The sequence below is a fragment of the Condylura cristata genome, unplaced genomic scaffold (assembly GCF_000260355.1).
Source record: "Condylura cristata isolate star-nosed mole 26May11 unplaced genomic scaffold, ConCri1.0 scaffold00009, whole genome shotgun sequence".
Taxonomy (NCBI): Eukaryota; Metazoa; Chordata; class Mammalia; order Eulipotyphla; family Talpidae; genus Condylura; species Condylura cristata.
In genome coordinates this window covers 48,949,899-48,963,779 of record NW_004567110.1, presented here as the reverse complement: position 1 = coordinate 48,963,779, position 13,881 = coordinate 48,949,899, and the positions used below count along the sequence as shown (strand labels likewise).

The following is a 13,881-nucleotide window of genomic DNA, read 5'->3' as shown; positions in this document are numbered from 1 at the left end:
ATGTCCATTACTGTGCCGACACATAGTGATCATGTATTAAATGTTCATTATTTGAATGGATCAGTATAAAACTGAAAATGTATTTAAAGGATATTTGACACCTACTTGGGTCTAGTGCTGTGCTAAGCACTGTATGGAATAAGGCATAGTTATGTCATCAATAGGCAAATCTAGTTGAACTAATTGAAGAACAAGAGTATACAAATTAAGTGAAATGTGAAATTTTCAAAGCAAAGAATAATATGGGAATTTCACAATAAATTAAAAAAAAAAAACAAAACAGGCCCTCACTGGTGGCGCAGCAGGTTAAAGCACTGCACTGAGAAACTAAATCCACTCCCGCATGAGTTCGATTCCCGCCTGCCCCGGAGATGACCACATGGCGTGACAGACCTCTCCTGACCCACCCGCTGCTCCCTTCAGCAATGTACTTCATAGATCTGCCTGTTCTGTTCCCCACTTTGTCTCTGGTGCAGCCTCTCACCACCCCTGAGCCTCTCGCCACCCCTGAGCCTCTGGCCTGTACCCCAGTTCTGTATGTACAAATAAATAAATAAAATAAACAAAATAAACAGGACAAATGTAAAGAAAGAAAATGCTTCTTATGGTCAAAAGCCCAGAATGCTATATAGGAGGATCTTAGAGACAGTTGGTGATGATGAAGGTGACTAAAGTTCCCTCACTCCCAGACACCCATACCCCTAGGGCCATCCACAGCTGGATCAGAGTCAGACAGATGGCGTCTTAGGTTAGGAAGCTGGAATGGGTCAGCTAATGTCTGTCAACATAAAACACTCTGCTCAAGTTATTGAAGAACTAATAGGTACAGGTGATCTTTACCCCCCACCCTTGACTCTATTAGATGAACTCTGCAATCTGATTCAGTTATACTATACTAACCACTTCTTTTCTATTTCAAATAATATATTTTAATAATATTAATTTATCTTGTTCAATTAATAACAAATGGTAATTTGGTTTCAAAGTGGAGAATTGGCAGTTTCTCTTACTCTTTAGGCATGGCAAATTTAATGAGCATTTTATGTACTAGTAGGGAAAACTTAGTATTGCTCACCAGGAGGAACATATAATTTGTTTATCTACTAATTACTTTTTATATTCATTAGTTCAGTAGGCATTTACTGTACTAAATAATTAGGTAGTAAGGATTGAAAAGGACCAACATCTAGGTATTGCCTGCAAGAAGTTCATAGGCAAAGCTATAAACTGATCGATATCCTTAGGTATTAACCAAAAGAGCACCAAGGTAGAAGTTAATGCGGAATACAACTGGGGCACAAATGAGGAAGCAATTGTTTGGAAAGCATCAGGAAAAAATATAGGAAGGACCTCTGAGATGAATCTTAAACATGGAGTGGTATTTGTTAGCTGGTTGGGGCTGGAAAGGCCTCGACAGCTGAATCCACAAGAAGAACAAAGCTGTGGCAAGTGTGTATGAATAGGGCTGAAGGGTGCAGGGGGAAGGCTGGCAGAGACCAGGTGATTTCTATAAAGAGCTCAGCCTCATTCTTAGACAAGGGAATCTCTGCATATGTTCAAAAGAACATGTATTCCAGAAAGCTCCAGTAGCAAAAGTAGAGGATTAGGCAAGAGTAGAGCATGTGTGTGTGTGTGTGTGGGGGGGGGGGGCCTTACTTGGAGATTGCTGAAGTGTCTAGGGAAGAGATAACAGGATCTATCCCAAAGCCTTTCCAGTGAGGCCAGAGACAGAGAGGAGGATAAAAAAGATCTTGAATCAAAATCAATAGGTAACTATAGATCAGAGACATTCTGTAGGGGAGGAGGAAGGTGAAGGATCAGGGTGGGATGGGAAGAGCACAGAGGGCTATGGTGACAGTGCACAGGTGAATGAATGGTGGTAGGAATTCTACAGGAAATAATACATTGTACAAATAAATATAAAATAAATATATAAAAAAAGGGGAGTCAATAGGACTTGAAAAAATGAAGAAATACAAATTTTAAAAGCATTAATAAAAGAAATCTTGAGAAAATATTCTGTGGGACTTGGTAACTAAGAGAAATGTTGGGTGAAGAGGGGGAGCTATCAATAGCTCTTCTTTGGGGAGAAAGACTCAATCTTCTTTATTAGCTCCTCATTTGACCTTTAGAGGTTTTGCTTGTTGACTTATTTTGTTGTTTGGTTTGCTCCTCTCTCAATAATGATCACTACAGTTTAAGAGTAAAGTGTTATACTTCATTACTTTAGCTACAAGTCATTTCCTCTGGATTTAATTTGTTAGGCAAACTTTATGAGGAATTTGTTTCCAGGGAAAGAAAAAAAGATAATTCTTGCATGGAATAAGGATGTCCTACGGGTTGAATTACGGTATCTTCAGATCTTCAGTACACAGGTTTACACTTGATTTCTGGGGCCCCTCCACACTCACCACTGCTCCTTACCTCTGTTTTGCTTTGTCTCTGTTTCCCTAGACTCTCTTTGTCATCATTGGCCTCTTGACTGGCTGCTATTTTTGCTGCTGTCTGTGCTGCTGTTGTAACTGCTGCTGTGGACACTGCCGGCCCAAATCATCAATGCCAGAAGAAGACTTCTATGTGTCTGCAGAGGATCTTGAGGAACAGATCAAAACAGACATGGAAAAAGGTGGAGTAATATGAGAGCAGAGAGAGTGGTTGTCTCTTATAGGCCCAAGCCAGCACCAGGTTTTATGTGATGATAAGGATTGGGATTCATTAAGATTAAATTTTCTCACAGAAGTGAGAGTGATCCAACAACCAGATGGGAGGAATTCCAGAAGGCAGTACAGAGAAAAGTAGAACCTGACATCATTAGAAAATGAAATCATGAAATATGCTGATGGCAAAGCAAAGCTAGTACAATTCATAATCTCATTACAAGATCGTGAGCTCTGGCCATGATACATTATAAAGATCTGGGTGGAAGGGTCTAGGGTAGGAGAAACAAGATAAAATTTCTCCCAGGAAAGTATGTCAGCCTGTTACTTTAGGGACTCATTCAAATCAAGGATATCAAGAAAAGTCAAAGACTTTTGATTTTTTGACTACTTGATCATGAGTGTTGTATAAAACTTGAAGAGGATGGGTGTTTCTTCCCCAGAAATATATCTTCCTTCTAAATGCGCACATTCAGGGGAGCCTCAAATCACAACCAAGAATACTGTCCTATGTCTCTGGAAATATTTCCTTTGCTAAACCAATTCCCATGTCCTCTACATGTATGTGATTTTTCATGATCTATTATCTGATTCTTCAAGTTCATTCTACCAAAAAGGACAAAGAAAAAAATACAAAGAAAAATAAAATCTCACAAAATTCAGAATTAGAAATACTTCAGGTTCTTTGGCAAATATCTGTTTAAATTAGCTGGGGCCAAACCTGTCATTAACCTCTCTATTTTTGATGCAATAATCTTCTGTAATTTTCTACTATAGACGATTATTATTATTATGAACCCTGGGTAGCCATATTAAATAACAGACAAATACTTGACGATTCAGGCAGTGGCCCACTGTGGTCAAAACTACAGATATTAGGCATGATGTCCTTGTTTGGACACTCCTTGTCCCAAACATTCATTCTTTTGATCACATTGAAACAGAAATCCCATATCAAACAGCAGAGACTAAAGATTTCCATACACCTTTTCCTCCCTAGCAAATGTGATACTAAGTATTATCCACTTATAACTCACCCTGACTGAAGCTTGAAGGAGTATTCCATCATGTGAAACCCCCATTTTAGGACTGAGAGGTCAGGAGAATAGAAATCTTTCTGCAGCCTGTGATTCCTTTCTATTCAGCAACTAGGATAGTGGCACTGATGATTTTTTATTATTGCCCCTAGAGCTAAATTATGGGTGCATGGTGAAATACAATTTTCTTTTCCCTTCTTTGGGATATAAAACCACAAGTTAACACTTTAATGGGGTCATCTATACCAAAGAAAGCAAGGGCACAGGATTTCTAATAAATGGATCTATTATATCTACATTATCTCTAGCTCTCTATCTCTGTGTGTTTCTATGAAAATTCCTCTTTAGGGTGGGGTCAGGGAATTTGACTTAACTTTCTTAAGAATGATAATCCTAGTACTTTAATTCTATTGTCCAATTCTGTTGTCCTTTGAGTGAGATAAACTGTTATAAGGTAATATCAGAGGTCTCTAGCCCTGCTGTTCATAAAATATTCCATAACATCCTTCCATTCAGTACAGAGCTCAGTCAGAGGATAGGAAGTGAGATACGAAATATTGCCATTATAATCCACTGTGTCAACCTTTTTTTTTTTTTTTTTTGTAGTGCAGAAACCAAAACTAGGTGACTTGAAATTAGATGTTCTAAATGTGGTATTTCATGCTATTCTGAAAAAAAAAAAAAAAAAAACTCCTCTTTTAAATTAAATAAAAACTCTACCAGGTCATTTCAGCAGATTTCTTTTCTGGAACAGAAATTCATACTTAGTGCCAAATTCCACCCAGGTTCCCTGTCTGTAAGGTGACTGATGATAAATCTACATGTTTCAACTGTTCTCTGTTCTGACACCCGAAACTATCAACTCGATTGCAGAGGTCAGATTCTAGACTAAGAAACTCATTTGACTTACTATTTGACTGCACTAAGTCTATTTGACTTTTACTAAGAGTCCTTAACCAAAAGGAAAACCTTTACCATATTCCTAAATATTTAAAGGATTCTACATAGAGTTGATCCAGGTTTTGTAAGGCCTGAAATATACAACTTGAATAGCCCTTATAGAAAAAACATAAAATTACAGTTAGGTCTGAAAATTATTATTTCGTATAAGAAAAAGAAGTAACAAAATGTAAAGCTTAAGAACTGACAAGTACCGCAAAATCTAGAAAAATAGCAATAGTTTAATTAACTGTCTAACAAAACCCTATAAAACATTCCTTCAGGTTTTCTGGGAGAATAGAAAAGTAATTCTATTTTTCTAAGGTATTTGATCAAAAATGTTTTATTATGGTAGATCAGAACATTTCTTTCCTGATATTACAATCCTAAATCCTTAGATTAGATTTAAATTTTCTAAATCTTTAGGAATTGTCAATTTTGGGAAAGTTTCCTAGTTTATTTCATATATAAGATATAAAACTTGGAGGAATTTCCACAGATCACCTTTTGACTGCCTATTTCAAACCTCATTTGTTCCTCTATCACCCAGTCCTCTCAGGGCCAGAGCTCTTTGGGCACAGAGGTGATAATACCACCAGCATGGATTCTCACGTTCCCTCAACAAGTAAATTGGTGTAGTGAGCTCTACGAGTATTCCTCAAGCCATTCTTATGCCACTATAGCTATGGCTAGATATATGGAACTACATTAACTGCACATAGAATTAATGCAAATCACAAAAACATACACTAAACACAAATGAAACTTACTTGCAACTTTATTTCCCCTTAATCAAATTCCTAAAATGTCCATAGCCCTTTGTCACCACTCTCAGGAAGAAAAAGTGTGATGGAGGAAAAGTTAAAAGAGAGTGTTTTTCACCAATTAGGGTTAAAACACTTACTTTTGTAGATCTACCAAACAGTGAGTACATTGCTAAGATCTACTACAATGAGTATGTACAGATATGGGTTCCTGAATCTTAAATTTTATAAACTGCAGTAAATGCACCCTGCTCTTTGGTTGAACACATTATTATTAGAATGTATGTTTTATTTGTAGTTACTTAATGTATTAACTACATTTAGATTTTTACTCTACTAATTCAGAGACAGTGTAGTTTACAAGTAAACTCAATGCAAGTTAAGACTCGTTAGAATGAAAAAGCAGATTCTATCTGGACTGTTTTCTAGACTACAGTCCAATAAATTACCTATATTCAGTACATTGCTAAAAAAAATGTACAAATATTTATGGGCTTTTGTCTTTTTTACAAAAATGTTATACTGTATCTACCTATATTACTATTTTTACAGTTTCTTTGCAGGGCAAAAATTTTGATGAAAAATTTATCAATTTTAAAAAATGGATTTTTAATGTCAGTGTCTAAAGACTCATGTTCTATGTAGATAATCATTTCATTTGCAAGAAGGTACTTATTTTTTTCATTGTGATCAAAATGCCTCATTTTTTCTCCTAAATTTATTGCACTATCTATGATTTCTAACACTTGGATTATTGCTTTGTCATCACCATCTTGTAACTCTTAACATTTGAATCAAGTATACCACATTTTCATTGTGTAATGGGTTTTGCAATTATATAAACAGTATTGCTAGAATATCACCTTGGAAGGTAATAAAATGAATTTCAAATTTAATAATAACTGGCAAGAAATAGGACAAAATGTCTCCAGAGTATAATGTTCTTAGTGAAAAGGTGATAGTTAACAGGATGGGGGTAGGGAATAGATTGAGAAGAGGTTTTAATTAACTACCCATGAAAATGGCATGCTACAGATTATGCTGTACTTAAGAGATTTGACCAATATATGAAGGATACACCTGGGAATTTTTCATATATGGATATTAACTTCTAAAGAAATGTAGCTAGCATTTCTTATATATTATTCTCTCAGACTTTTCAGAAATGCCAAGATATCAGTATAATAAAACCAATATGAGAAAATCCTCTCTCTAGAATAGAGAGGGTTGTAGCTCCTTAATACTTTATTGTTGCCTTATGCCTTAGTAGACCAATAAAGAAGAGGAAAGATCAGGAGCTAACTATATAAATATATTTCTGATTTGAATTCAGTTAGTAAATGCCTCAAATTTTATTTTTAAGAACATATTATAGGAGACCATAGAAATTTCTTTTGTGTTTTTTGATATTTCTTAATTTATGAAAAGCAAAATTTGAAATATCAAAATCCTTTCTTGGCTGTCTGATTTAAAAAAAATTAGAAATGCTTTTCACTTGCCTTGAGATCATTTAATAATTCCAGTTATATAGATAATACTTGTGATTTTTCTTGTATTTTTTTTATTGTTGACATTAACTAAAATCTAAGCTATTTTTTGATGCTATAACATGGTATCAGTCTCTCCAAGAGTAGTAGTACAAAGTGGGGTCTGGACCAGAAAGCAGAGATTTTTTCTGGTTATCCTATCTCTTCCAGTTATGCAAGAGGGTATAATACAGCTTCTACCCTTCAGAGATAAAAGAGGGGAAGTTCAGAACACTGGCATATGCACTATTCGTTGGAAACTATAGAATTTATAAATTAATTTCTATTTCTTCTTTAAAATAAAAAATGTATTTCCAGTAGGATCCTGGAAACCCATGGTAATTTTATTATCTTTACAAAGCAATCAGTATCAAATAGACCAGAGATAGTGTCTGACTGGGGAGGTTGGCAACAATGCCTCCTTTTCCTTTCTTGGAATATTTGAAACGGAAAGGCAAAGGTAATAGAAGCCAAATTATTTGTGATATTTTGAATGGCATATTTAAAATAAACTCCTTCACACCTTATACTCCTCTGTTAGTTGAAGGCCACAATAAAATTAAAATTCTACCAGCTAAAAGGATTTCATAGACTACTGTGAGAAAGAACCCCATTCCCTGGGCCTTTGTGAAGGGGTTGGGAGGTAGAGAGAGGGCCGAGAGCACTAAAAATACAGAAACAGAGACGTAAGTAGAAACTAGTTGTCTCTTAACAGCCTGGCAAAGCAAGCAAAAAATACAAGAGCTAAATTCAGTTTTTTTTTTTTCCCAAGGTGAAAACAGTAATCTGAAAAACTCCAAGTTAAACCCTAAACATTTCTTGCCGAGTCATGATTTGTCCATTTTTTTAAGACAGGAAATGAAGTATCTAAAGGAGACAATTTTATAGTGTTGACCTTGGATCTAAAAATGTGACATTTAGAATACAGAAATATCTGTTGATTGCTTAACTGTTCTTGCCATTCACCTGGATGAAACCCAAATAAATTCACAACCGCTGAGCTGATGAGGCCATATGGCTTGTAATTACGACTCTTGCTGTAGGCCAAGATATTGAGGCATTTATTACATTGGCCGCTCAGAATACATCACACTTTACCGCCCAGGAAAAGGGCACCAAGGAAGAGATTAAATTCTAAGTAAACTTCCTACCTCTAAGCAAAAAGAACTGATTTCTAAAATAATTCATGGAAACTAATGTTTGCTACTAGTCCAAAGCCCTTTGTTTGTACATTATGTAAGTATATAAATGAGCATGATTAAAGCCCTGGGCCAAGGGACCAGGGGAACACAGTAAGAAAGGTAGAATGTTGCTCAGCTCAAAGTGGACCCTAAGTTTCTTTGATTTTTTTTTCCTCTCTCTCATTTCTTTGATTTTTGTCCATTGATGTTTAATAAGAAAATTTACTGATCAAGTTTATCAAATTATAATCATTCAAGAGAAAACATCTATTGAGCATGTATTTTCCCCACACTACGCTTGGGACTAGAGAAAAGAAGACATAGCTCCTGCAGGCCTGGGCCTTATAATATAGCAGAGAAGATGGGGAGACACAAAAAACTGGTTAATACAGGTTTAATCAGCTGTAAGCATAGAGGCTTTGATAGAGAACAAGGCAAGTAAGGGTAGCTTCCCCAAGGAAGTGGCATTTAAAACTGAAAACTTAAAGAAGAAAGAGTTAAAGGGCAGGAGATTATGGGAAAGGAGAGCCCTACCAGGGATGAATCTTGGCACCACAAAAGCATTTTGCACCATATAACCTTATAGCCTATAGCTAAGATTATAAATGGTGCTCTAGTTGCTTCACAAAGAAAGTGTAGACAAACTGGGCTGTTTACTGAAAATTTTTTAAATTTCCTGAATAATTTAATAAAGAAACTGAATGAAGTAGAAGTTGGACAGGGCTCATATTTGTGAATAATGCCAATATGGGATATATTCAGATAAGGACTCAAACCATCAAAGTGAAAATGTGACAGATGGAAAACACCTGGAATTTGGACAGTTTGTTAGGGAAGATAAACATCAGTGGGGGTTTCACTAGGAAAAGAGAAAAAAGAGTTGAGAGAAACCCACATGATTCTAAGGAAGAAAGTGCAGAAAAGTAGAGGTGAAGTATTATATAACCATAATAAAGAATGAAGGATTGATATATGCTATAAAATAATAAACCTGGGAAACATATTTGAGTGAAATAAGCCAACACAAAGGCAAATTATTCTATGATTCAAAATAGGTAAATCCATAGAAGCAGAAAGGAAACCGGTGGTTGCTTTGGCCTGGTGGGGAGGGAGAAAAAGGGAACAACTGGATGCTGGGCTTCTTTTACGGGAGATATTTGCAACCACATAGAGGTGATGAAATATACATTTAGAACATTATGAACATACTAAATACTGCTAATTTGTGCACTTTAAAATGGTAAATTATGTAATTCTTGCCTCAATTAAATATAGATATATACATGTATATAAATTCTGTGTGTGTATGTGTGTGTGTGTGTGTGTGTGTATGTGTGTGTGGTGGAGAAGAATAGGCAGAAATTTGACTACAGAAAGATGCTAAACACACTTCATTCAACGGGTTCTCTTTTCCCTCACTTATAGCAGGAGTAGAGGATCCCACAGGCCTATGACATCAATATTCACAAATATGAGGAAAAGGGACAGTTTATCATCAACCTTAGAAGCTAGCTACCTTAAGAGCAGTAGTGATAACCTGTGGTAAGACAGAGGGCATTGGAGTCAGAAGGTCTCATTTCAAACCCCAACTCTCTTACTGCCTCTTTACTAGTATTCAAGGAGATAAAGGTTAACTCCTTGATCTGTTATTAGTTTTATTAAATGTTAAATAAATATAAACAAATCGTATCACCATATTTCTATCTTTCAGAAAAAATATTGTCATGACCTTTTAAGTTCCTTGTCCTCATCAGTGGTAATGGCTCTCTGAAATCATTTGTAATCACTTTTATTTTCATTGAGTTTTATGGAGACAATTGACATATAGCATTACGTAAGCTGAAGTTGGACAGATAATGAATTGACCTAAATATATTGTGAAATGATTAGCACCTATCATCTCATACAAAAAAAAAAAATTCAGTGTCTTTCCTTGTAAGGCTCACTCATAAGATCTTCTCTTGACATTTTCAAGTATACCACATATAATAACCATTCAAATATTACTTGGTTTTGCATATTTTTAAATGTCAGATAAATGACTTTGTATTCAGCAATTGTACTCCAATTTTTCATTCTTTCTACATCATATTTCTAAGATTCACTCACTTTGTCACTGTCATTCATTTTCATTATTGTATTACATTCGTCTGTGGGAACATCTCATTTTTTATTTATTCTGAGGGATATCTGGGTAGTTTCCTTTTTTTTTTTTTGCCATTACTATCACTGCCGTTATAAATGTTTTGTATATGTTTTCTGGTGCATGAGTGCTCAAGTTTTCTAGGTGTATGTACAGGAGTGGAATACCTTTATTTAAGGGTGTCCATGTCTACAACTTATTAGATAATACCAAATTGTTCTACAAAATAGTGGAACAAATTTCCAGTCTCACTAACAGTTATTGCTCCAAGTCCTTGACCAACATTTGATATTACCAAACTTAAATGTATGCCCATGCGGTGGGAAATGATTTACTATTGTGGTTCTAATTTTTATCTCCTTAGTTACCAAGAAAGCATCTCTTCATATGCTAATTGGTCACACATGATTCTCCTTTGAAACTCCCAAGATCTTTTGCAGTTTTTTTTTTAATTGTATCAGCTGCCTTTTTGTTAATAATTTTTAAGTATTTGAATATTCATTCTTTGTTCATTTATTTGCTTCAGATCTATTCTCCCAGTTTGATTTCATTTTCACTCTTTACAATGGTGTCTTTGAGAAATCAAAGTTAATTTTAATGTAGCCAAAATGTCATTCTTTGCCTTTAGTGATTTTTAATTAAGAAATCTGTCCTTATTCCAAAGTTATAAATATGTTCTTCTTTATGATCTTTTCAAAGTTGTTTTGTTTTGCTTTTCACATATATATGTTTAATCATGTAGTACGAATTTTTTTTATCTGGTATGATGTAAGGTTTCAATTTCATTCCTTTTCCATACAGAAAACAAATGATTAAGCACACTCATTTCTTGTTTTGGTATAAAGTTTCAATAAATAAATGGCGCAGTTTCTGGGCTTTCTGTCGTGGCCCATTGGTCATTTTTTGTATTTTTATACAATATCAGGCCTATTTTTAATAATTCCTAATACTAAATAGGTAAGTCTTCCTAAATTGTTCTTCAGGACAGTTCAATATAAATTTGGAATTAGTTTTAAGTTCTTAACAAAAGTTCCTTAAACAAAACCTTTGGAATCGTGGTTAGAATTATAGTGACTCTGTAAGTCAGTTAAGTAGAACTAACATCTTTAAGAATGTGTCTTCTAATATATGACATGGTATGTCTCTCCTTTGATTTAGAGCTTCTTTATTAGTTTTCACTAAAGATATATCCTATATATTCTTGCTATAGTTACTCATGAATACTTATCTGCTTTCATACAATTCTAAATTATAAATACATGTATTTAGTTTTCTGCTTGGCTTTTGGTATATAAATTTACACCTTCTTTTTAATATCAATTTGAATCCAAGAAACCAACTAAACTCCTTCTAACTAGCTATATATCATTTTTAAATCATGACAGTTTTAATTCTTTCCTCCCATTCCTTTTCAACTTTTTGTGTGCTTTTTTTCTTCCCTTTCTGTTTCCTGAGATTGCCAATAAAATGTTGAAGAAAAGCTGCTTTCAAGATTGCATTGTAATTATGAAGTTGGCTATGGGGTTTGATAAGGCTAAGAAAACTATCTTCTATTTCTAAATAGAAATTTAAACAAATTTAAAATTTTATCATGGATGTGAAATTTTATCAGATACTTTTTCTTCATCATTTGTGATGGCCATGTTCTTTGTTCTTTAATCTGCTAAAGAAATGATTTATGCAAATTCATTTTCTACTATTAAAGTCATCTTATGAATGAGACATACTCAGGACAGTTGTGATGTAGTAATTTTAATATCTTATCAAAATATTTATTTTATTTACCTATGTATTCAAGAGCTGGGGTGTAGGCCAAAGGTGTGGGGATGAGAGTACGCACCAGAAACAGTGTGGAGAGCAGAACAGGAAGATTCACTGAAATACACTGCTGAGGGGAAGCAGTGGCCAAGATAAAAGAGATCTGCTGTGCCTTGTGGGTTAGCTCCCTGGCTGGGGATGAAACTTGAGTAACATTACAGCAGCTACAGATAGCTTCATAGTGGTGAAACTTAACTGCTTGTGCCACCAGGAAGGCCCCTTAACTTTCATTTTTTGAAGAAATAGATTTACTAATATTTTGACTTAAGACATTAGTATCTATGTTAATAAATTGGATTGGCCTATAATTTCCCTTTCCCTAACTTTCTTTACTGTCAAGATTATACCCCATGAAATAAATATAAAAGTATTTCTTCTTTCAAACTTTTCTTCAAGAATTTGTAATTACTGCACTTCTTTTAGATTTTGTAGAATGTTTTGGGCTAATATAAAATTGTACAAATCTCCATGAACTCAATTTGAAAATGCATTAGATCTTTAAAAAAAAATCTAATTTTTATTCTGTCTGGTAAGTGTAGGGTTGAAGTCTTTCTGAGTGTGATTTAGGCTTCTGCTTTCTATTTGTTCTGAGCATATGTTCTTTTAATGTGTAATCTTTTCCCTCCTCTTCCTCATCTCTCTCTCTCTCATTCTTTTACTCTCTTATCTCTCTCTTGTTTTTACCATGAGTCACATTTCATGACATTTTTTAGTGATTCTTTGGGGTATGAGTTGAAGGTGAGGCTACTCACTTCTGCAAAGTGCTTGGGAGCACTATTCTAAATTAAACTAAAAGCTTCAGGTTTCCATGCAAAAATTTGGTGTGGCAACTTGTTTATTAATTGGCTTGCCACTAGTCATTTTTTAGCAAAGCTCAGCTCCAAGTCTGAAGAATTAAAAATTTCCTTGTAGATTTGGGGTACTAGCTTTATGTAGAAAGCTCCTCACTAGATTCTTCACATAAGCAAGCTCTTAGTTTTGCACCAATCAAGGCCATATATGCACACCTCTACAGGGTATTTTTCATATAGATATACATGAAAATCTATAGGACATAAGTGGTGAAATCCACCACACAGTGAAAATGAAAGCTCAAATTCACTAAGTTTTGAAATTGCCTCAAGGTGAAAGCTGTGTTCTGTGCTTGGTTTTATAATTGTATAACTGATAGAACTTACATGAAAAGTAAAAACAATGCCTCTTCTTCCTTGCAGTTTTATAAAGGGTAAGTATCCTCAGTATTTTATGAATTCGATTGGTTTGCCAGTCATTATGTCAAGAAAAATATCTACCACTCACCCTATTAAAGCGAATGTAACATGATAAGAGAATGTTTATTGCTTTGCTTTGTTTATTTTTAGATGTGGATTTTCCAGTTCTTCTCCAACCTACAAATGCAAATGAGAAAACACAGCTAATTAGAGAAGGACCTCGAAGTTATTGCACAGACTCTTAATAGTAATCCATTAAGAGTCCACAGTACCTCCTCTTTTTGTTCAGTCATATGACCAGGTAGTCGTGTGGGGAGGTGGGTAAGGGGTCTGGCATGCTGTGAAATTTTCCACATTTGTATTTTATTTTTAGGTTAGGGAAAGATGTTTGCTACATAATTTTTCTCCATATGCAGATTCACTCGAATTCCATTTTGATGAATAAAGGCCTGAAAAATTGATTCATGCTCCTTGCATGAGGAGAGACAGTGGCACTGGACAGGCTTTGTGAACTTGCCTTTTATGTGAGCTGGAGCTCATTCTTTGCAGACTACAGACTGAGGTAGTATTCCAGTATGGAAGTGACTACCCAATTTAACTACTGC

At 34.8% G+C, this 13,881-nt stretch overlaps 1 protein-coding gene across 1 annotated transcript in view; it reads left to right on the top strand.

Annotated features, from left to right (window-relative positions):
• DNAJC5B (DnaJ (Hsp40) homolog, subfamily C, member 5 beta) overlaps positions 1-13,521 on the top strand; it is a 35,676-nt gene extending 22,155 nt beyond the window's left edge. The window contains exons 3-4 of the mRNA XM_004679835.1: positions 2,455-2,626; positions 13,427-13,521. Coding sequence (XP_004679892.1) covers positions 2,455-2,626; positions 13,427-13,521 — 267 coding nt within the window. The remainder of the gene's footprint in view (positions 1-2,454; positions 2,627-13,426) is intronic.
• Positions 13,522-13,881: the final 360 nt, after the last annotated feature.